At 39.7% G+C, this 24,500-nt stretch overlaps 1 protein-coding gene across 10 annotated transcripts in view; it reads left to right on the top strand.

Annotated features, from left to right (window-relative positions):
* The window catches only part of CALD1 (caldesmon 1), a 195,213-nt gene that overhangs the window by 136,510 nt on the left and 34,203 nt on the right, over positions 1–24,500 (top strand). For all 10 annotated transcript variants that reach the window (XM_074315350.2, XM_019750901.3, XM_019750894.3 and 7 more), the window contains one exon: positions 21,994–22,140. In XM_074315350.2, the coding sequence (XP_074171451.2) occupies positions 21,994–22,140 (147 nt within the window). The remainder of the gene's footprint in view (positions 1–21,993; positions 22,141–24,500) is intronic.

Below are 24,500 nucleotides of genomic sequence, written 5' to 3'. Positions count from 1 at the left end.
TGTTGCTCCATTTCCTTACGGCTTAAATATGATAATCCAATACTGCTATACTTCGGATAACTCTTAAAAGAAGTTAAAAGAAACGTGCTAGAAATGGACATTTTTGGTAAAATATGAAATGACTGCTTTTCCTAGTTGGCCTCAGCCCGGTACAGTGTGAAGAAGTCTGTAGTAAGATTGGGGATTTGTTTGTCAGAGATTTGGATGTCACCAGTATTAAATTAATCTTGACAGGTGGGGAGGGTATAAATTAAGGATAGGATACTGACTTCGAAATCCAGAATAAACTTGGATTCAAATTCTAGTCATGTCTGATCTTAGGAACTGTGTACCCTTGAGCAAGTTACTATTTCTGGCCAAGTTTCTCAGTTTATTCCTCTCCAAAAAGAGTAAAGTGTCTGTAAAATAGTTAGCACAGTGTCTGGCCCTTAGTAAGTGCTCAAAAGGGTGTCGGGGAGATGGTGATTAATGATGATAATGACTGGCATGAACTGGGTGGCTTAAAACAACAGAAACCTATAGTCTCACAGCTCTAGATGCTAGAAGTCTGATGTCAGGGTGTCGGCAAGGCCATGCCCCCTCTGAGTCCTGCCAGGGGAGCGTCCATCCTTGCCTTTTCTAGGTCCTGGTAGCCCCCGATGTCCCCTGGTTTGTGGCAGCATAGCTCCGATGCGTCCATCACTTCACGTGACATTCTCCCTGCTTCTCTTCACATCGTCTTCCCTGTGTGTGTGTCTGTCTGTGTATCCAAATGTCCCCTTTTTATAAGGACTTCCATCATATTGGATTAGGCCTCACTGTGGTGACCTCAGCTTCACTTGATTACATTTGTAAATACCTTACTTCCAAATAAGGTCACATCCTGAGGTACTGGAGGTGAGGATTTCAACATATTTTTGGAGAAGACACAATTCAAGCCATAATTTGAGCAGACAGACTTCCTAGAATCAAATGCAACAAACCTGGCCCTTCCCTCTACATCTTAAAGTTGGCTGAGGTCTCCACAAGTTGGGCAAATCTTATAACGTCCTACAGAGGCTTAATGTGAAAATGGTATTCTGGTATCTGTTAGGTGAATAGCGAGCACATCCTGGCCACAACAGGGCGAAAACTCCGCAGATCTGAGCACAGGCAGGGCCTTTCCTTTTAACCTCACTGAGTGAAGGAGATCCAGGAAGGACATACAGTCTCTGCTTACCCCAAGGCAAACAGCCTTGAAGTCATAGGTTGAACCATCCCAGAAATATAAGGAGTTACTATCACGAGAAAGATTTATTTTCCACTTACTCTCCCTCCCCTGCATGCATTTAAAAATTTCTGACCTTACTTAAACATTAAATTTGACCCAGAGAAGTAGTATGAGCCTGTCTCACCTGGAGCTGAAGATTTATGGGCCGGGAGGGAGATCCTGTAAAACATCTCCTCCACCCAGGAAATGGAGACATTGTCACCCGGTTGCCCCTGGGAGCCTAAAAAGGTTGGAGTTTTATGAGCTGACCTCAGAGCTACAGGTAAATCTCCAACCAAGGCCCCTGGATGCCAGCAGACAAAAGGCATACAGCAAAGGTGAAAACTGAGCATAAGAGAGGATAGATCCACGAGTGACAACAGAAGGCATCTTCATAAATCACATGGGCTGCTGTAATGAGCCAATCACCTAAATAAGCAGTAGAAGGTGCTAGGCATTGTTTGGGGAAAATGTATTAACAAAGTAGAACCTTTGGTCCTTAAACTGAGTACTGTACTAGTTTTCTAGGGCTGCCATAACAAGGTACTCCGTATTGGGTATTTTAGGATAACAGGCAGGGTTGTTTCTTTCTGAGGCTGTGAGAAGGCTGTTCCAATCTTCTCTCCTAGTTTCTGATGGTTTGCTGGCTGTCGTAGGTGGTTTTATGTGTAGATTTGTCACATCAATCCTCTGCCTTCTCATGACATTTTCATTGTTTCGTCACATAATCTACCCTCCATGTATGTCTGTTTCTGTGTCCTGGTTTTTCCCCTTTCTATAAGGACACCAGGCATATTGGAAGAGCGTCTACCTAGTGACCGCATTATAACTCTGTGAAGGCTTTATTTTCAAATAAGATCACGTTCTGAGGTACTGGAGGTTAAGTGGTCAACATATCATTTTTAGAGGACACATTTCAATCCATAACAAGCACTGAAATGTTTAAAATACTTTAACATAAGATTTCATAGTTTAATTCATAAGCAAATAAGTGGAATAATTTTCGAGTACAGTTAGAATGCCAGCTGGCTGAAAGGTATTGGGACAGTGGGGACATCTGGGTCCTCTGCTGACAGGCAGTCTGTCTAAAGCCATTCCAGTGAGAGTCAGAACCAACCTCCCTGCATAGAGAGCTCTGATTCTCCACCAAGATTGGCTGTTACGCCAGCCCCCCCCCCAAAAAAAAAAAAAATAGAAAAGGGGATTATCCTGTTATACTAAAACATGTGCTTTTCTGGCATGGGAAGATAAAACTATCGGATGATAAATTTCCATCTACATTTTAGTGAGAGGTGAGAGATTAGGAGAGAGACCGAGAAAATAAGAGCTAAAAAGGCATTACAATTTCTGGACATTTTGAGCCAACTCTTCTCCCACCACTGACTCCTCAAAAAAGAAAATCAGAGAAAAGGTAGTCAACAGAATAAGGATCTACCAACAAAAGATAAGAATTTCCCCTACATTTATTCAGCATTTCTCAGTGTCCCCTGGTGTTGATAATATTTTCAATGAAAAGGAGTTTAAGATCCTTGAGTTAGAAAAATCTTTCTGGCCTGTTCTCCCAGTTATGCCTGGAAACAGCAGCATATTTTGGAAGATGTATAAGTACAGAACCTATTTTCCATGTCATGAGGAGGATAACTATAACGATAAAATAATAAAAATGGTTAACACTCATGTAGCACTTTACTACTACTATGTGCCAAGCACTCTTCTGAGTACTTTACAAGTATTAGTTCACCTACTCCTTCAATAACATTATGAGTTGAGTACCATTACCTCCGTTTTACAGATGAGGAAAACGAGGCCACTTCTTCCCTGCCTGTGTGTGTGTCATGACTGGCTCCTGGCTCCAGGCCTGCTCCAGGCTGGCTCCTGGTAGCTCCCTCGCTTTCTCCAGCTTAACGCTTAACGGATGTTATTCCCTGCCTGTGCTTTCACAGCTCTAACCTCTGGTCTTTGAGTGGGAGAATCTGGCAGCAATTCTAATATGACATCAGATCCTGCTTGATGAGCAAGCGTCCCTTCCTGGCGGAACAGGGCTAGAGAAGGTGAGAGGAGTGGTCTGGGGAGGGTCTTTGAACTTCCATGACTCATTAACTAACCAGCCAGGGGGGCGAAATACTGCTTTAAGGGCCCTGCAAAGAGTCAGTGAGTGTATCTCTTCCCCCAATGGGAGACATGGGCTTCCATAAAACCAGCAACTCCTCTCATCTCATTGTTAACTATGCCACATGGCTTTCTTATGCCAATTAAAAGAAAATAAACTCTTCGAATAATTTTGAGCTGCTCCATGTCTTAACTTCTAAATCCTGTCCTGTCAAAGTCAAAGCAATAAGACCCGGGAAGAAACGGATGTGCTATGTGGTAGTCGCGCACAGAGCCTAGACTCTGGCGTCTGCTGGATGGTGGCTAATCCTGGGCGAGTAATTTGACTTCTCTGTGCTGAGTTTGCTCATCTAGACTGTAAGATAGGAAAACTCGTGTGTATTCAATGCTATTGTGAGGGTTAGATGAGAGGCATCCTGTCCCTTACCTGGCATCTAAGACGCACTGCACAAATGGAGGTATTACCATTAAAATAAGCTTCCTCCTCCTATTAAACGGTTTGCTTGCTTCACTCATTCAAAGTCAAGGCTGGCTGGTTTAGTACATGCCTCTTTTTTTTTTTTTTTTTTAATCACCAGTATTATTGTTTATTTTTAATAGACAATGGCTTTTGTGTTTGACTTTGTTGCTTTCGAAATATTGCCTCCAACCTTAACAAGGAGTCAGATTTAACTGAGTTAGTGGTCAGCAGTAAATAAGCCAACCCCAGGCAGGCAACGTGAATGCTGGGGCCTCCTACAATATCCCAGGGGCCCCAACATCCTTCGTTTAGAGAACCTGAGGACTTCAATTCTTTCCAGTAGCTTCAGAGCTCTTTGTCTGAGCAGAACCACCATATTATGACACCCTTGAGAAGGAAGAGAGCACCCGTCAGAAAAGCCCTAAATTACAGTGATGTCCGCAATCTGAATGCAAACCACCCAGCTCCACTGAGCCTGTTTCCTCGACTGTGAAGCAGGAATGATGACAGTGTCTGTCTCACTGGGATTCTGACAATCAGCTTAGAGCATATCCCTGATGGAAGTGTTTTGTAAATTCTAGAAAGTTACAACTGTAACCTGTTATTGCTTGGATGGATGTGAGTTCATGAGTTGGCTCTGAAAACAGCTTAGCCACTAAACAGGATGGGATTAATAGGACAGCCCTGCTGACACAGATCATAACAGGGAGACGTCTCATTTTGACTTGGAAGCTACTCCAAATCATAGAAAAAATAGCCTGGTGTGAATGGTGGTCCATTGGGAGAAAAGGGAGAAGTTGGTAAGCTAAAAGGAGGGTCAGAGCATGGAGGGGGGACCCCTGTAGACAGATGAGAAGCAGAAAGACGGAAGGGGGATAGGGCTTTTACTTTGTTCCAGGTTGAAAAAAAAAAAAAAGCAAATGACACCTCTAAGTTCAGGCGTGTGCTCTGCAACTGGGATGGACCACCCAAGCCCAGCCTTTCTTAGAGACCAGGTACTCACTGACTATATATATGCAGCTCCTCGGAAGCATTCAACTTAAAAATTCCTTGACGGAATTTCTAAGTCAAAAATACCCTTAAAAAAAAAAAAAAAAAAAAAAATTAGGATTTTTTTTTTTTTTTGGTTTGGCCTTTAAAAAAAAATTTTTTTTTTTAAATCCAAAACCATCATTGTGGCCTACCAAGATGGATGCTCCTCCATACAAAGAGGATTTAATTTTTCCAGTCTCCTCTCTCGGTGGCTGTTGCCCTCTTCTCATTTTTGATGAGCTGCACATGTTGTAAAAGCCACTTCTGGACCTCAGACACTGAGCAGTCTCTCTTGCTACTGCCAGTGTCCTAATAAGGGAATGAATGAGCTCCTATGGGTGAGGTAAGAGGAGTCAGGCGGTGGATGATATTTTTGCTGATTGAGGAGGATAAGGTGTGGTTTGGCAGGTACCTTGTTGGTTTGGCTGGCTTCTGACCTTATTTTTTTCCTCTTTTTACAGTTCAAATTCCATGAAACAGACTCTAAGAATTGCTTTTTTACAGATCCTTAGCTGAGCTTTGAGAATAGCATACCCTCCTGACACAAATCATCCATGATGGGGCAAAGATACGAATTGGGGTTTATAGGGTATTTGCTCATAAAAGGAGGCTGAGGTCATAGGTTAAATCCCAGGCCGACGGGCTGCCACCAGCCAATGAAGGTGGTGTCGGACTCGGTCAAATTTGGTCATGGAGAGAGAAAGGGGTACACCATACTGTGTATTTAACCAATGTTTCATAAGTTTAAAAATTGTATCTACACACAGTGTTCAGTCACAGTACTTTCTGCTTATAAATATGGATATACCTCAATTTAGAAAAAAATAGAAGAAGCAAAAAGAGCCTGGCATTTGGGATCACAAGTCTGAGTGGCTTTATCTGTTTCCACTCAGATCCCTAAATACTTGAGCATGACTCCTCTCTACTTTCTGAATGACTCTCTACTGCTTCTGGCCTGGAGTGTCCCTAAGTCACTCATGATTCAGTGTTTCTCAAACTGGCTGCAAACTGGAGTCACTTGGGGAGCTTTAATGCCTGGATCACACCCCCAGCGGGTCTGATTTAATTGGTCTGGGGCACAGACTTTGCAGAGGGATTTTTAAAAGCTCCCCAGGGTGACTCAATGTGCAGCCAAGGTTGAGAACCGCTTCTCCAAATGCATTCCCTATTGTGTCATCTAGCTCCCAGATGGCAGGGCCAGGCTCTGTTTCTTTCTGACATTTTGAAACCTTTAAAGAACATACACTATATATATAAAACGAGTTAAACAGGTTTCTCCTCAGGTTGGTAGGCTCAATTCAATTGTTTTAAACCTAACAGTAGAGAATTGTGCTTTCAACCAAAATCAACTTCTAGACACATGGGAATTGTTTAAACTTTATTTCCCGTGCATGTAAGGAGTGAAATTCTCAGCCAAGTAATCAAAAACAGTGTATCCATTTCAAAGTCATAAATAATGAAAATATATTGCTAATGTTTTTCTCTTTGTTCATGCAAGTTATTTATCCCTTGATATTTAATGTAGTTAATAAATGGCTTCTTTATTTGGCTTTTCTTTTAATAGTAAGCCAACTTCACATCCTGAAATTGTGAAATTGCCACCTGTAGCAAGGATAGGATGCTATGACTGAGGAATTTAAAAAAAACAATTTTCTTTTTTAAAACCATCCACCTTCTAAAATAAGAGGACTTAAAAATGCAATACCAGCATGGGGAGAAGTTTTGAATTTTGGAAGAGTCGTGGGCTAATTAGATGTCCAAATAACTCATTATTCTTAACTTCCTCACTGGAAATTTCATTACCAAGGAAGAAAAGTCATTTAGAAATTCAGAAGAGCAGCCTGAGTTAGGGATATCAATTAGGAAATCATCACGTTCAAATTAACTCATCACGTTAAAATTAACTCATCACGTTAAAATTAACTAACAAGTTACAAGCATAGGTGGAATTCCCCAGGTGAGTATGATGAGTAAGAAAAGAGTAGAGCTGAGGAAGAAACCCAATAGAAGACACAAGGGAAACTACAAAGGAAACGGTAGGTGGAGAATTTCAAAAGGAAGGTATAGTCTACAATGTCAAAGCCGTCTGTGAGGGCAAATGACACGATTGGCTACTTCATTCCAAGGCATAACTCTAGAGAGCAATAGCCCATAATACAGTGTCATTTTGGAGTTATGGCTACTAGTGTTCTGAGACGTTTCATAAGCAAATTGAACTGTTCTTTTGATCAATTGGGCAAGTGGTTAAGATATCTGGGGATAAAATAAAATCACTTCCCTGGCCCCATGTTGATACATCCCCAAGTGTATTTAGGTTAGCTACAAAGAAAATTAAATGAATTTGTAAACCTAACTCTGAAACGAAATGTAAAAATGACAAGATAGCCTGTGAGACAGTGGAATTAGGTGCTTTTGGCTCTTTTACTGATTAATCCAGTGTATTACAGAATCACTTTTGACTAGAGGACGTGAAAATATTTCTAAAGGACTGGCTGAGGGAAGCTGCTTAGTTTCCCTCCTTACCTTTTACCTACTTAGTTTACCTACTGGATTATTTTTGCTTTCCAGACATTGCAAATGGCCAAAACCAACACTAAGCTTAGAGGAGGGAGAATATAAAGGGATATAAGGAATTTACATGGGAAGGTGATGCAGGAGAAGTTATGGAGAAAAAAAGGCATGCACCAGAGTAACAAGAACATATTGAACTTCTGCTCTGTTCAGGAGCCAAGCCAAGGTCAGTCATGTGACAATAACAGAGACAGGAGGACAACAGGTATAGGGACACACAAACACTCACATACAAGCACTTAAAGCAGATGAGAGTCCACAGTCAGACTGGAAAACACCTGTTGACTCAGTTTGACTTTAACCTCTGCGTACTGACTAGTTTCAAAAGTCAAGTATCTTTCCTGTCCATAACTATGTGGGTCTTCTTAACAAGGAAAACATACGTTTTCCAGGTCTGAACTCGAGAGGACTTTCTGTATGCCATCTACAGGGAAAGTAGCATAAGGATGAGAAACAAATTTAACAATAAATGCATTAAAACTTTTGCGTTTTGGACCAATGAGCAAAATTCTCCAAGTACCTACTCAGGTAGACACTGGCAAGAAGGCTATGTGTGACTAGTGGTTGATTCCAACTTCTGGTGGGAAGGAATTGGGAGAAGTGTGAAGTGTTGGATTTCCTCCTCCTGTATTTTTGGCTAACACTCTTCTGTCTGCAAGCATAGCCTTGAACTGCCACCGTCACTCCTAGGCTGGTTTAATATGGCTCTGTTCCATCACTTCACGGTATGGATATTTAAACCGGAGAGATCATTCCTTCCCTTGGTGAATGATCAAGGCTTCAGCTTCTGGAACTTATGATCAGAGAGCAAGCCCCATGGCTCGTATAACACGGCCCTGGGCAGAGCCAGGTTTCCCTGGTTCATATTCACAAGCCAATATGCAGTGACTGCCTTCTTAGCAACCCCAAAACTTCGGAATGAGTGTGTGTGTGTCTCCACACACATACCTTTGGGACATGCTTTGGAGGTGGCCTTCTCCCACTGATAAAGCCCTAATAACTTCAAACCTCTTTTTTTTTTCCCCCCTAGTAAATAGTAATGAGTCTAGTATGGAATTGTTGGCCTTTCCGTATTCATGAAACTGAGTCACATTTCATTGATCTGTCCTTTGGGGAAGCATTGTGGTCCTGGATTTGACACTAAAATTTTAAGTGGCTTCGTGTTGGTCTGTTTGTCTTTTCTATGTCTTATTCAGATAAATCTACATGAACTTGGGCTGTGTACCTCATATTCAGGGAACTGAATTAGCCCTCATCATTGTTCAATAGTCTTCATAATTTTTAATTAGCCTTCATAAATGCCACGTCTCAGTGTGTTGTGCCATACACCTTTCTTGAATCCAATCACTAAAAATACATATTAAATACCTACTTTATACAAGGCACACCGGGGTGGAGGGCCAAAAAAAAAAAAAGTGTATAAAACATGACTCTTGCTTTCAACAAACATGAGGTAATATGGGACATAAGATGACCCACACAAAATAATAATAAGACAATATATGACAAATAATCTGGAACAAGATTTCCCTTAGGGAAAGAGTTCCTTCCAGTTGACTTCCATTATGTCTGCTAAGACAACGCAGAAGAGTGTAGCATTTGAGATCGCCTTGTCAACACAGAAGATCTCTCTAGGTAAAAATGGGGAGGAGAGAACAGCATGCTTAATTTTTTTAACTGATAGGAGTACACTATGAAAAAAAAAATCTGAGGCCATTGACTTAGATCAGGGATTAGCAAACTTTCTAAAGGGCTAGGCAGTACCTATTTTCAAATTTGTGGGAACTATACCCTCTGTCATAACTGCTCTACTCTAGCAATGCAGTGTCAGAGCAGCCAGAACATAGGCCTGGCTGTGTTCCAATAAAACTTTATTTACAAAAACAGGATGTGGGCTGGATTTGGCCCTGGGGCCATAGTTTGCCAATCTCTGGCTTAAGTGACTGAAGCTCTTTGTTAATCTACAGAATAACCTAAGAAAACTCATACAGTGCCATAGGTTAAAAAAGCAAACAGGTACAGGAACTGAAGACCTGGGCCTAGTCCGGACTTTGAAATCACTTCTGTGAGTCACTTTACCGCTTAGATCTCCAGTGACCATGTATAACATGCGGGGCTTGGGTTGCAAATAGCCTCCAAAATTCCTTCTAGTTTCATTATTCTGTGGTCTTCGTATCCCGTCACCTTTCCACCTGGGATCTGACTAAGTAACAATCTGATTTAATTCTTTGTGGGCACAGTGAGTGCAAGACAGTGGAGAAGGTGGCAAGCATAGCAAAGGACATACATACCCTTCTGAAAAATTGAGAGGCATGGCTTGCTGCTCTTGAAGGATCCTCCACAATGCTTCTATTCTGAGTGATTGCAGGATTTGCTGAACTAAAGTCTCCTCTTGCAGCTAAGATTTATAGAGCCCTTGATATTGGGTAGCTGGCCCTTTATTTCGTGGGGAAAGCTGCAGAGTGAGATGAAACACCTGGAGTGGAGACTAGCAACTGGAAAATCCTCCCCGTGTGCTCCACAGGGCTACCGCCATGGAAGGAAGCGCTCTCCTTAGCTGTGTGAAATGGTTGGTTTACTCTACCAGTTATTAGGAGCTGGCCATCGGTGTGTGCCAAGCACAACTGGAGTTTTCCTGATGTCCTTCATGCACTCCAAGCCCCCGGGCAGACTGAATTGTTTGCTTTTCCACAGACGTAGTTCCTGACTCTGCAGCTTTGCTATTTGAGCTGTCTGTATGTGGCAAGGTCCTCTTCTGTACCCTCGGTCTCCAATCCTAGCCCCCAATCCTAAAAGATCCAGTTCTTTGACCACTTTCTCCATGAAGCCTTCTCTGATCCCTCAGCTGAAACTGTCTTCTTCCTCCTCTTTAGATCACTTTATCAATGTCTCCTATGACATTTACTACCTGTCTTAGTTTTCCCACCAGATTATAAACTCCTTTCAGTTTAATTCATCTTGGTTTCCACCCTCAGTGGCTTGAGTAGAGGAAATGCTCGCTAACTGTCTGTTGAATGGATGTGTTAATTCCAGCCAGCTGGGTGTCAATTTGCTTGTTAGAGTAGCGTTACCAACCAGCGTCCCACTACCACAAGTTAAGACTCCACCTTCATATCTGGCATAGAGCCCACCACCTCATTCTCAGAATCTAGGCCCCTCATGCAGCCACTCACCACACTGATGTCCCACCTGAATTTAACTGCCCTGCCCTCAAAGTGTAATTTCCACATGGGTCAGTGATTTCGTTGGGGAGAGGAATGCACACAAGATTACAAACCCTGAAGCCATTGCCAATGCTATAACTCTGTAATTTGTCCTTAGAAAATATGATCTTTTTAAAGTTGGTTATCGCCCCTACAGAAGCCGTGCCTCCTGTGCTAGGCAACAATTTTAAGGACCTGGTGATTGCACTGACATCTAGTCAGAAGACGGCATAAGCCTTGTTGGTTAATAATCTATTGTTGGGATAGAAATCTGCTGCTACAGGCAGGTACCCTCAGTCAGTTTAAGTGCGTCCAAAAACGTCTCTTCACGCCTACATTTCCCTCTCAGAGCCCTCACTGTCGGATTCTTAAGCTGTTGGGGGATTCTAATTCAATTAACACACACAAATGTACGTGCTTAGTCATTTCATGTTACTCTTATCTGTTAAAAAGTTCACATTTTATAGGGTTCTCCTGTTAACTCAAAGGGAGTCTTTCTTGAAGCAGGAGAGAAGGTGTTCTTTAGTTTGGTTTGTGAGGCTGGCTTTCTACCAAATCACCACAAGGAGGTGTGTGCTCTCTTCCCTCATGTGGAGCAGGCCCTGTCTTACGTTTCCGTTGACTTAGGAAGATGACCCACCAAGCACAGAGCAGGCTCCTTGTCTTCCTTTCCCAAGAGTCGGGAGGTTGGACCCATGAGCAGTGGTTGGTTCCCAGGTCCTCTGCTAGAATTAATGTTCTTTCCAAGCAGCCAAACAGCCAGGATTTGGCCCTTCATTTTTCATTTCCTGTCTCCACTCAAGGTTTGTCTTTCTATTTGCTACGCCTTATAAACAAAACTCTGCAATTCTAGCACATGGAAGGGAACCATGAGCCAGCTGGACTTCAGTTAGGTAAGTGTGCAATACCTCTGCAGCCAGGGAGGTAGTAATCACCCCCAAATACGCTTTCTTACTAGAATGCCAGCCACGCCTTTCACAGAGGGTGCTAGAAACAAAGCTCCAGTGTCAAATCTATCACATTTGAGCTTTCTGTTTCTGAAGAAAAGAAGAAAGGCGAAAAAGGGTAGGGAAAGGTAGGAGGCTATGCCACCCTAACAGAAAGAAATGGAGCCAAGACAGAATACTGGGAAAGAGGAAATGAATAGTAAATCTTTTTCCAATTAAGAAGAATGAGAGTGGAAGCAGGAAAGCTCCAGAGGCACTTTTGGGGGAGGGAAAGATCATAAAAGGCCTGTTATGAAAATCCATTATCCATAAATTTCCCTGCATTAAGCAGTGCCTGTCAAGAGGGGCTGCTGAGAATCCCCTCAGCTGACACAGGACAGGAGACTTCAGTTAGTGGTATCCACATGCCGGGTACCATTTCCGCTGGCACGTCTGCACTACCACGTTGCCCGTCCAGGGATTCCCTTTAATTAGTCACAGGCTCATAATCTCCACTTAAAGACATCTTGTTTGCATTTTTCCAGTGACTGTCTTACTTTTCTCAAATGTTTACCCCTGCGATAGAAGCACCATAATTTGAAGCGCCACCACATGAAATTATGGACCTTTACACTGCAGCGTAAAATATTTCAAATTTGGGGGTAAGACTGGAGTTTCTAGATCACAGTCAGGCTAAGACTCATCTCAGATGAGTCTTATATTGGAAGAGAGAAATGGAAATGTCTGTTTCTGGGAGATTAAGTCTCGGACTATGAAAAGAATCTGCTGGTTTATATATCTGTGGTCAGAGGCAGTTGCATCCAAATTGGCTAGTGGGAATGAGGGATTCCCTACACCCCACTGTGGGACAGTTGCGAAATCGGTTGTATATCCAGGTCCAGACCTATATGCAACAGAAAGAGCTGGCAAAATGCAGTGTTGGCCATTATTGACACCTGGCCCCGTATTGTATTACTGTGTTTTACCTGAAAAAAATTAATGAAGCCCAAATTTTCTCATCCACGTTTACTATGTGCATTAAAGCAAGATTGTCCTTTAATAGCTACCACAGCCAGAACATGGCCCCAAATCAGATTTTTCTTTTGATTGACAGCATTTTAAAAAGGCTAAGTTTGTTAACAATCTTATTTATTTAAGATTCTTATTAGACAAACAAAATCATAGGTTGGGGAAGAAGAAAAGGTAATGTTTATGAAAACTCAGATAATAATTGGGTTTTTCTCTATTAGCCACATTTTATACTTGTTAAATCTTAAATAAGGGTTGAACGAGAAGAAAATTTGGATGCTTTATTTTAATTGTCTCACGGGCCACTGAAACATTTGTCTTCCTTTTTTTCATTCATTTCAACCGATGTTTAACTTGAATATCCAAGAGAAGGGGGAAATATGTCTTCTCCATCATCAGCCCTCTTTTTCCATATTTACCCTCTCTAAACATTTATAAATTAAAAAGTGAATTGTTTGTATCTGACCAAGCTTATTGTTTTAATAGGGTGGGATAGCGGGAATGGTACAAATTAAATCCTGTTTGTGACAAAATAAATAGATTTTAGTTTATCTCAGGAAACTGTCATGGAATTATCCCTCCAAAATCTGTATTTTATAGATTTGACAAATGCATTGTTCTTTTTAAAAATAAAGGTGAGAACTATAGCAATTCAATATGAAAGTAAATCCAAATTCTATTTGTTGTATTTCTGCTGAATATCACAAACCATCTATAGACTTTTAAAAATAAAATGGTACTGGTTGAAATAAAAGTTAGACATTCATCCCATCCAAATGAAAATTTCAAGAAATATTTAAAAATCCTCTGCCTCATCTATCATTATAAAACTACCGCTATTCATGTAAACATGGATGAATCTCAGAAATATAATGGATACAGCATGATTACGTAAAGTTCTAAGAAGACAAAACTGAAAAATGAATTATTTAGGGATGCATACTTTGGGGGTAAAGCAACAACAAAAGGCAAGAGAATAATTAAAATAACCCAAAATTTAGGTTAGAGATTGAGGCATTTAAAAAGAAATAGGGATGGGATTGAGGTGGGGCAATTAAGAATCTCCCAGGTCCTGGTGATATTTAAGCTGGATAGTAGTAGGTACATGGGTGTTTGTTTCATGATTATCTTTTAAAATGGTCACGTACTATACACTGCTTTATAGGTACAATATATTTCACGCTAAATGTCTTTTTAATTTAAAATATTGACCCCACACAATTAGAACCCATCCTTGAAAATTTCCCGTGATGACCTGCATTGATTCAGAAATGAGTCTCTCAGCTAGGGCGTCTGCCTGTCCCAGCGCAGAACCCTTCTGAGAACTGTGCTCCAGTAAACCTTAGTTAACCACACAACCCCGAGTCAGAACCAGAACTCACAGAGCTCCCCAGGTCTCTTCTCACCTTACTTGATCAGTCAGACTTGAACTATGTGTTTGACAGAACACTATAATCATAAAGATGCTAAGATCAGCCTGCCATCCGCAGTGTATAGCGGCAAGGTGAAGACGTCTGCTGTTTCTTTCTACTCTGCTCTGCAACACACTTCCCCACAACGGTCTGTGGTTATGGAAACTCATGTGATTATGGGATGTCACCATTGTGTAAAGCGTATAGTAGGCTGCTGGCTGTAAGTTGTGGTGACAACATATAAAAAAAAACACCAACACGTGCAAGCACACAATGTGTTATTGTTGAGGACCAAAATTTATGGCGGGTGTGCAAACCTTGGTAATTCTCAGATGTGTGTATGTATGGGGAGGTAGGGAAGCAGAAGGGGCAATAGGTGAAGTAGGACATACCTCTCTTCCTGGGTAAATTTCTTCAGAATAATGTATCCCTTTTCATGCCTGCAATGAGTTAAAGGCACGCCACTGATACAGCGAACAATCCTACAATGAAATTCAGCATATTTTTGCCTTCCTTCCCAACTGAAAGTAAAACACACACACACACACACATACACACACACACACACACACACACACAGAGGGTGCCCCCAAAAATGTATACACATTTTAAGAAAGGAAAAACTGTATTAAAATTGTAATACTCAATATATACCAATAACAAAAGATGAATACAAGTCGTGTGTATACATTTTTTTGGCACTCCCGACATACATAGTATGTATATTATCTATATAATATATGTATATTCTAAGTCAAGAGGGCTTTCTTCCATTCTATCCTATATTAATTACTAACAGACCAATTGACTATTAGCTAGTAATTCATTTCTAAACGTATTTTGACCAGAAGAATATTTTTATTTTCTGGATTTTTTTTCTCCATTATAATTGTTAATGCCTTTCTTCTAAAGAATCCAAGGGGAAAACATTCAGAATTAGACCTTATGTGCATTAAATGAAACCACAACATTTTGCAGACACCACATATAAACAAAATCATATTTAAGAGCCTGGAATGTTTCTATAAACCTCTTTTAACTTTCAAACATACAGTAAATCTGCAGGGCAAGTATGACTCATTTCAGTAGCTCAGGATTTTCCCTCCTGATCACAGCATGGCCTGAGATCTTACAAAGAGTGTCTGAGCAATTCCCAGAGCTGATCGGATATGTTTGGAAAATCTGCTTGCATTTCATATTATGAAAGAACATCACTGGGGTTTTTTGGTCCATGAAAAGGAATAGTGCAAATATGTATGAGTCATGTTGCCTCCTACTAGTTGACAAGGACATTTTCAACCCACAGGTTTTAACTCTTGAAGTTGGATCCCAGATTAAGACCCAGGTTAAGAAAATGACATTGGCAGAACCAAGAATGACGGGAATCAAAGAAAAGTAATTGACTAAGAAGTTGTCCTTCTTAGAGGCTGTAAATGTAAACCTCAGGCAGTTTTCCTCCTGGGTCTGATCTATGTGGAGAGTGTACAGCTGCAGAAAACTGGGGCAGGAGCTATTTGGAATTGAGTGTCTCAGTTACAGCTGTGATCGCTCCCTCAACCAACGCCACCTTCTCTCGAATGAATCCTTATGTGGAAGTGGAGGTGCGGTGGGATGCAGAGAGATGAGAGTTCATCTTAGAATTCAGTTAACTGTCTATTTATTCAATCTATTGGAATTTTAGGTGCAACATCCTTTTTAAAAATATAGGAATGTGGCAGAAACAATGAAGGAAAAAAGAGACTTGGAAACTGATCTGAATGGGACCTCTTTTTTTTTTTTTTTTTTTGAATGGGACCTCTTTAAGTCTTTCATAAATTGGTCTCATTTTAGTGCCTTAGGCCTTTTATTTTCTCCGAGGTTTTCCTCACTTAGCCTGTGGGTCCTGTGCGTGTGTCTGTATATGTGTGTTTACCAAGCATGAGGAATGTCGAAAAACACAAAAGGGGTCGAGGGTGACAATTCAAAATTTGTTCAGTGGCTCTGGTAATCTTTCTTTACGCCAGCGGTTCTCTAGTGGTGAGTTATTGAAAGAGATTCCCAAATTCATATCCACACCAAACATTTCCTGTTTTCTGATAAGCAACTGTTTCAGGGATGAAAGACTGTTCTTCAAATATGTATACATGAAATTGTTTCTAATATGCAAAATCCTTTTTATGCATTATTGAAGATATAGGCACTTTATAAAACACTTTATTAATAAATAGCAAAAGCATAAGCAATTATCATGATATCTTCATTTTTTTCGTTGATATTTTAAAAGGCTCCTCATTCTTAAAATGTTAGAAACCACTTCTATACATGATATAGAAGACTGCATTTTTTTTCTGACCCTATCAGTTAGCAGAGGACTATGTTACTGTATGTTCGTCTGACCTGGTTATTTGAAATGACAGAGCATGAGGATGTAATTTTGTACAGATACTGTGATGGGCAACCTGACAGAATCTTTTAAATTTAAATGAACGTATACTATTCCACTTCACAATATCTACCCTAAAGGAACACATGTGTACGCAAGAAAGCATTATAACACTGTATACAGTAGAGAAAAATTGGGAAAAACCCAAATGTCCCTCAGTAGGAGAATGGTGAAATAAGCTGTGGGATCCTATACAATAGATGACAGGAATAGGTTATGTCTCAGTGAACTGATTTTAAAAGTTATCAAACATATTAGTATTAATAGTTTTTTAATTGCAAAATAATTATATCATATATACCACATATGTAAAAAAAAAATAGAATAGCAAGATTGTAAATCTAAGCACGGTTAACTAGTTGGTTATCCAGTTAATTATTCAAAGTAATGCTATGATTGTCATCATAAAATAAGTCAACTTATATGCATTCTTTTTCATCCTCTCTGGATCTTTAATGCTGTTAAACATGTGATAAAAAGTCAGCCCCCCTCATAAAAGTGATTATTGCTTTTCCTTACTCTATTTTTAAACATGGTTTCCTGATAAAAGATATTGTTCTGTTAATAAAATACTATTGTCAACATTTTTATGGGAAACTTAAAGGATCATGTACTACTGTCTTAAATCAGAAAATAGCAAAATGGAAAAAAGACAAAATGAAAGGAAATAAGAGCAACATTCTTCAAACCATGGAGGACAGGGGGTAAAAACAAAATAAAACAACCTAGTATATTGTGGATGACATTTTGCCAATATTGTGCAGGTCTTAAGAAATATTTGATGGGGAGGCTGGGGTGAAGGGGACCAGGCAAGATGACAATTAGTGTCTTACTATGGAAACTTCCACTTCTTTCTCTCCCCGAGTACACGTATACATTTAGACCCTGGCCCACCCTAACCTAAAGACACTGATTTCTTGGTGATTTTCTTATTTGCTACATTTGTAATACTTTTATTTATTTGAACTTTCTATCTAAAAGGTACAGCATGTAACATGATTATGTTCTTACTTGAATATACTGAGACTGTAGCACTCTGGTGAGAGAGACTTAAAATGTCTTTGGTGTGAAAGCCACAGCATTCCAAGAGAGTTTTCCCATTGCAGAGATCTGTTTTTTCTTATACTCCAACACCAGAGTCTTTGAGCAGTGGTTCTGGGAATGGAAAAAAAAGCCAGTTCTCTCTACTTTATGCATACCACTGACAAAATTAAATTATGTAATTATTTTGGACTTTTGAGATTGTTTAACACTTATCTACACACACACACACACACACACACACACTGAATTTGGGTAGGAATCGCCACATTCCCACACACACACACAATGGGCCATATCTCTTTCTCTCGAATGTTTGATGAGCCTTTGCTGCCACAGCACTGGCCTTCTGCAGTAAAGCTGAGCATACCTTTCTCCAGGTGTCATGCCGAGAGATGAAAAAAGGTTGTCACCAAAAAGTGAAGCATGACACTCTGTAGCAAACCTGCTTGCACCCAGCATGGCTGGGAAATCACAGCTTCTGCTCAATCGAACGTTTTCTTTAATAGAGAGGTGCTTTACATATCATTTGGGGATACCTGTGTTTTGGTTTTTTTTTAAATAAAATTCATTTGAGTAAAGCTCTAATAAATATTGTTTAGTCTTTCCCAGATGATTCAGAGGCTCTTTGAGTCCCACACGGCCTCTGAATCATCTGGGAACCTTAGTTGTCTTTGTGGTGGTAAGCAGCAGTAGACTGGGTAATGCCGGCCTCTGCTGAAGTTTCCAGAAGGAACAAATGGATTGTTATGCTTTGATTACAACCCAGTGGGTGGTCAGGTATGATTTTTACTAGTCAGCAGCATTGCAAACCCGTTGAAATCTGATGTGTGGAAAATTAGAAATGTTAACATTTTGCTTTTCACTGAAGCATAAACAGAGGTGGTTGTGGTAGCATTTGGATGTATTAAGAATGCTGTGAACTCATCTGTCTTTTTGGATAAATTCTGCTTATGGTGAAAGTAGCAGGTACATACATTGCTGGTGTTACAGACCTTTCTGGAGGGCAATTTGTCAGTGTGTATGTATCAAAAGCCTTGAAAGGAAGCACGCTCGTAAACTTAGAAATTCTAACTTCTGTAAGTTTTTCCTAGGTAAGTAATTGAACAAATGGTAAAAGTATATCTCTCATGATGTCCTTTGCAGCATTGTCTATAAGAACATAAAGTTGGAAAAATCTTAACTGTCCATCAGTAGGAAAGTGGTTAAATAGATTATGGTACATCCATATAATGTACAGCTATACATAGAATACTGTGTTGCTGTTGAAAATCATATTTTCTTAATAAGTTAAAAATGAGCCATAAAGTAAATTAAAGAAACTGTTTATAAAATTATATATATAATATATAATATATATAACATATATAATGTGTGTGTGTGTGTGAAACATAACCCTACTTTATTAAAAATAAAAATATCTGTGATGCATAGAAAAATGTCTGGTAGAATACATCAAATATAAGCCATGTTTATATCTGAGTGGTATGATTAGGGAAGTAATTTTTACTTTCTTTCTTATACATTTTGTATTGTCTGCTTTAAGAAAATAAGGAGTGTATATTGCTTTTAGGATCAGAGAAAAATAAAAGATTAAGTTTTCTCAATTCTGAAATAAATAAATAAATAAACCTGTGGTACCAGTAGTGTGAAGGGTAGGTTGCTGTGGAACAGACCTAAAAGCTAAGAAGCTACCAGGCTTTGCACACTGAGGGCGAATGAAGGGAACCTCACATCTGAAGAATTTCCACACATATCAAGTAATTTGGCATGGTCACAATTTCACTTATAAAGTCAACTGATATGTTGTTGTTGAGCCAACAACTGGACATGTTATGATTCAAAATACCATGAAGCCATTTGAGCTCTTTTTTGTTCTTACCTTTGAAAACAATTTTGATATGTTTATTTATTAGTACTAATACAGGGTCCTTAGAAATCTAGTTCTGGTAACTGTATCTTTGGCAAGGAGCTACTAGCCAAGATTGATCAACTGTAAATTTTAAGCTATACCAAGTGCAAAGAGTTAGAAGACACTGTGAAGAAGAGACTTGTTCGGGTCACTCCTCCAGTGAGAAATCTAAGAAGGAGAAAGGTTGAGTGTGACATGGCTTCCATGGCAAGTTGAGTTTGTGTCTGGCTAAAAGGCAGCAACATCCTGCCACGAAGCATATTGGTAGGTGGGAGGAAGACAGTAACATCTCACATGGTTCAAGAATGTTGGGAAATCAAGGGCTAAAAATGAGATCTCCTTCAGGAGGAGGGGAATTTTGTTTGAAGCAGAGGATGTCGAGATGGAGCTTTTATGTCTCTTGCTTGTCTTGGAAAAGGAAGGCCCCCGCAGTAGCCAAGACCTCGTTGCTGGTCCAGCGATGTAGAACAACGTATTAAGACTTGGTGTTTGATTAGCTTGGGAAGCAATCATTAAGGACCCTGCTGTGGTTAAAGCTGTCTACTGAGAAATAACCCAAAGGAATATCAGGCCAAGAATCTGAAGAGTGAAGCCAAACCGCTGGGAATGTCTTTTGACTGCAAACTACAATGTGATTGAATCAGAAGGGAACATTTGGATCATGTCATGCCGTCACCTCAAGTGTAACAAGTCTAAAATTGAACTCATCTTTCTTCACAAAAAAGCTCCTCCACGGTACTTCTCCTAAGAACCACAAAATATTACACTATAGAAATTTAACTCCGATTAATCAAGGGGCTACAAGCTAGTAAGAGGCCAGTTCTAGAAGCCAGGTTTTCTGAGTACTAACCTGGTCATCCTTCAACTATACCACCACGCTGACCTTCTCATCATATTTGTGAAAATAAACCAGTCAGTGACATGTAGTTAGTGGCATTTGAGTATTGTACACTAGCAGATTTTAGTAAGTAGGAAGTCGGGTTTTCTGAAGAAGCAAAGCACAAACCAACCAACCTTAGGAATTGTTCATCTTGGTTTTTATAAGATACTTTGGTGAAAAAACACTCGTAGCATTTTATTCTTGAAGTCAAAAATAGAAACAAATAAAGTACTGATCTAAGTATAAAAAGGCCTGGTTTGTAAATCTAACAGGAGCAAACCTCTATCAGTAATATTAGGTTCGTGTTGTTGGTATAAATTATATGGTTCTGCTGTTTTATTTTCTGTCATTTGTAAATTATTTCAGCTTTGTTGTCATATAAGAATGATGAGTATTTCCTAACCACTGAGCTGTACACCTGAAATTAATATAAAATAATATTGAATGTCAACTGTAACAACAAGAAAACGTAGTCACAGATGTAAAGTACAGCACAGAGATTTTAGTCAATGCTATTGTAAGAGCTATGTACGGTGTCAGATAGGTAGTGAATTTATTGGGGTTATCACTTTGTGAGGGGTGTAAATGTCTACTCATTATGTTGTTTTGTACACCTGAAACTAAAAAAACAAAAACAAAACAAGAAGAGACTCAAAAAAAGCATTATAAGTATGAAATGTTTACATACCTGGATTTCTATTTGTAGGTATGTAAGCAACATAAAAGCACTTTACCTCTCTAATGTGAAAAGCAGCCAGCTGCCCAGTGAGCTCTGTCCCAACCTGTGGACCTGTCAGGCCAACCTGTCCCTGCTCAGCAGAACTTACCCATGCCTTCTGGGCACTCTGCATCTCAACATACATTATCCTTCAAAAGTAGCCAAGTTAACCATGCAGGTCATTGCCCCTTTATTTGGGAATAAGTATTAAGGGGAATGTATCATGTGATGACATTGATTGTATAAGCAAATAGTCATTTGCTTTGGCTGAAACTATGAAACTAAATAACATAATATGCATGTGAAGCCCCCTGTGCCTCTTCTACCTGCCTTAAGCCTTAGGTTTCTATCTAAATGTACCCCTGGGGGCTACTATGAAATGCCCCGCATGTGGTGGGGACAGTAACCCGTGTTTTAGAACCAAAGAGGGGGCCGCAAAGGGAGCTGCACTGACTTTGAAGCCTGTCAGTTGTCAATAACACCTTCTCTCTCCAGTGAAAAGGAACTGAAAGGAAAAAATAAAACCCAAGCAAAGAGGACACCCTGCTCTCAATTTGAATTAGCCGTTTGGGCTGGCGAATGCCTAAGTCCTGGTTTAGTGACTTCACTTGAGCTTGTCTGACCTTTGTGACACTGTCTACTCAAATCATTCATCCAACATGCTGAATCTTATTAATAAGGGTTTGAATTATTTTTAGTTCCATGCTTTGGGTTTCTGCTTCCAAATCTTCCATGCTAGTCCCCAGCTTAGCAAAGAAATCTGAATATGCTACTTCGCGGTCTCCGAAGTCAGTCTGCTTTTGTGTAGGTTTTTTCAGTTTATTTGATCGTCGCAAAGTATCCTGTGTAGCTACTAGATGGATGCTTTTCAGAGACTTAAACGTTTGAAAACTAGTCAGATTGGGTCTCGGATTAAGACCATCCTTTTAGAACTCTCAGGTTCAGGAAGTAGTCGAGTCAGAAAAGGACTCAGGGCTGATCCTGATGAGAAGCTGGTGAAGAGGGTTGGCACTTGGCATGCTCAAAGAGGGGGTTTTTGTGACGTTGCAGAATCGCCTACCAGAGGAATGATGATGACGAGGAAGAGGCTGCCCGGGAACGGCGCCGCCGCGCCCGACAGGAAAGGCTGCGGCAGAAGCAAGAGGAAGAATCCTTGGGGCAGGTGACTGACCAGGTGGAAATTAATGCTCAGAACAGGTACTGTCATCCTCTTCGGAATGGAGAATGTCTAAGGTACTTTTTGGTCTGTCTCGTGAATGGAGTGTGTTGGGCAAAGCCTTCCCTTCTCAGCCCAACTCAACTCTTTTTCAGTCTAACTTGTTTAATTATTTTATGGTCATTTTAAGCAACTAATCAGATTGGATAGTCAAACTGATTGAGACATCAGGACACACCCACCCCCCCAAACACACCCAATTGAAGGATTTTATTTTATTTTATAACCTAATAATTTTTTAATTTACTCAATATGTTGGGTGTTATCTTTAAATAAGGCAAACTATGTATGCTCATTCTTTAAGCATTGCTATCTGTTTGGGGCTGAAGATTTATTAGTTGAACAGTCAGTCCTCCGTGCCTATTGGTAGCAGGTAATACTTGAATTTTAAAATCAGGCATGCATTGCAAATGTCTTATATTTCCTGGTATGCAGCTTGAATCAGTTTTCTCTGAGCATTACAATATTCAGCAAGGTGCAGAATCCTGTTTAATTTAATGTAATTATGCAAAGAAGCTTCTGAGTTTGCTATAACATTTTTCCTCTACAAACCCTGGTAGAAGTCAGGAAAGTCGAGAATACTTAACAGGTTCAACTTCTTCAAAAAGGGCTTTTACAAGTTCACACAAGGTCACACAGTCTAGTATGCTAATGGTTAGTGTGTGTCATTTATATGCCCCAAGGTATAGAAAAGATGAGACTATTTGGGGGAGAGGAAGTAGAGAAAAAAATTAATTTTAATGTACAACTATGGACCGATTAAATACAATGAAATTGCCATGTAAGATCTTATGTGTGGTTTTGGTTTCAGTTTGTTTTATTTTGTGTGTGTTGGGAGGGCATTGTTGATTGTTCCTTTAATTCAATCTATCTCGAAAATTCTGAAGGGAAAGAATTCTGGCCACTTTAGTCCACATTTGAGTGGGTACACGGAAGGTTTCTGGAGGCAGTCTTGAAAATGCTGGCAGGCAGGATAAATTCAATAAGAAAGTGTATTATAGAGATCTTGTCACTTGGTAAGTAGCTCTCTGTTAGGGAAGAGTATGACAAAGGGGTTGAAGGTATGTTCCCTACTTGCCTCACTACTTGCCTTTGAATCCCAACTTGGTCTTTCACCAAGTATATTTCTTCACTTAAAGGGAAATGAAAATTATTCCGTTCTCTTAGGAACGTTGTTAAATTTAAATGAGATAATAAAACATGTAAAATGTGCAGCACCTTGCACAGTAGGTACCTAGTTTTAACTATTATGAGGAAGATGGTATCAGAGTCTTACAGAGGAGGGGGCCTAATCATCACTGCCTTTTCTACTCTTGAGCTGAGGATGGAAAGGAAAAAAAAGGAATTTAAAAATATCATGCTGAGGCCTTTCCTGAACCTGGTTTATTAGTTAATGATCAATAATAGGTAAAAAAGTTACTCGTGGTCTGCAGTTTTCTTGCGTCTACTTGTGTTTCTCTTTTTTTCACATTTTGTTAGTAGTACTTATATATTCATTTTTTCACATTTTGTTAGTAGTACTTATATATTCATGCTGTTGATTGAACACAAAATTCTTTTTTTTTTTTTTTCAGTAAAGCATATTAAGATCTGAGAACATGTGATTTACCTCTGAAACATAAAGAGCCATAACTGGTACTTAACTTCTACTGATATTTGCTGTCAGGATTTATAAATAGGCAAAGAAAGGTTCAGTAGAGTCTTTTGGTTTCTTAACTCAAGAGTACTTTCATCTGGCCAGCAGTTTAGAGTTTGGGGTACCTTTTAAAAATTATATGAATTCAATTGGTCCAAATGCCTATATGTATAGACTTTTCCCCATAAATTCTAAACCAGTTGTATTTGCAGGGAAATGTAATTCTTATATGTCTAATTCATGGAGACAGTGTCCTGTACCAGCAGTTAAGGCCAAGAACGTTTAAAAATCTAGTCCTTATTCTACCATTTCTTGTTCTTAAATGTGAGACGTGTTTTTCCAAAATTAAGTGAACTTGAACTTCAAAAGGGCCAAGTTCGGTATGAACCATGAAATTTGATGGAGTTTCTAAACATTGCAAAACATATTCTTTCAACTCTGGCCACAATTCCTGGTATCACATGACTGGTTGTTTCTTGCCAGCGGAGACCAACACTGCTGGCTCAGGCAGTATCCAGCATCCTGCAAATGTGAGTGAGGTGATAGACGTGGTACAGTTTGGTTTTTAGAAATTTCTTTTTCTTTTTTAATAAATATCAAATTTAACTGCTTTTTGTTTACTATAGAAAGAACAGCAAAAGACCCTTTATTCATGGATATCTTGGCAAAGAAGGTAGATAGTGTACATATTAGTTAGAGTAAGGT

This window comes from Rhinolophus sinicus, chromosome 8 (genome assembly GCF_057876585.1).
Source record: "Rhinolophus sinicus isolate RSI-liver-muscle chromosome 8, RSI-T2T, whole genome shotgun sequence".
In the NCBI taxonomy this organism is placed as follows: domain Eukaryota; kingdom Metazoa; phylum Chordata; class Mammalia; order Chiroptera; family Rhinolophidae; genus Rhinolophus; species Rhinolophus sinicus.
This window is presented reverse-complemented; position numbering and strand designations above follow the sequence as displayed.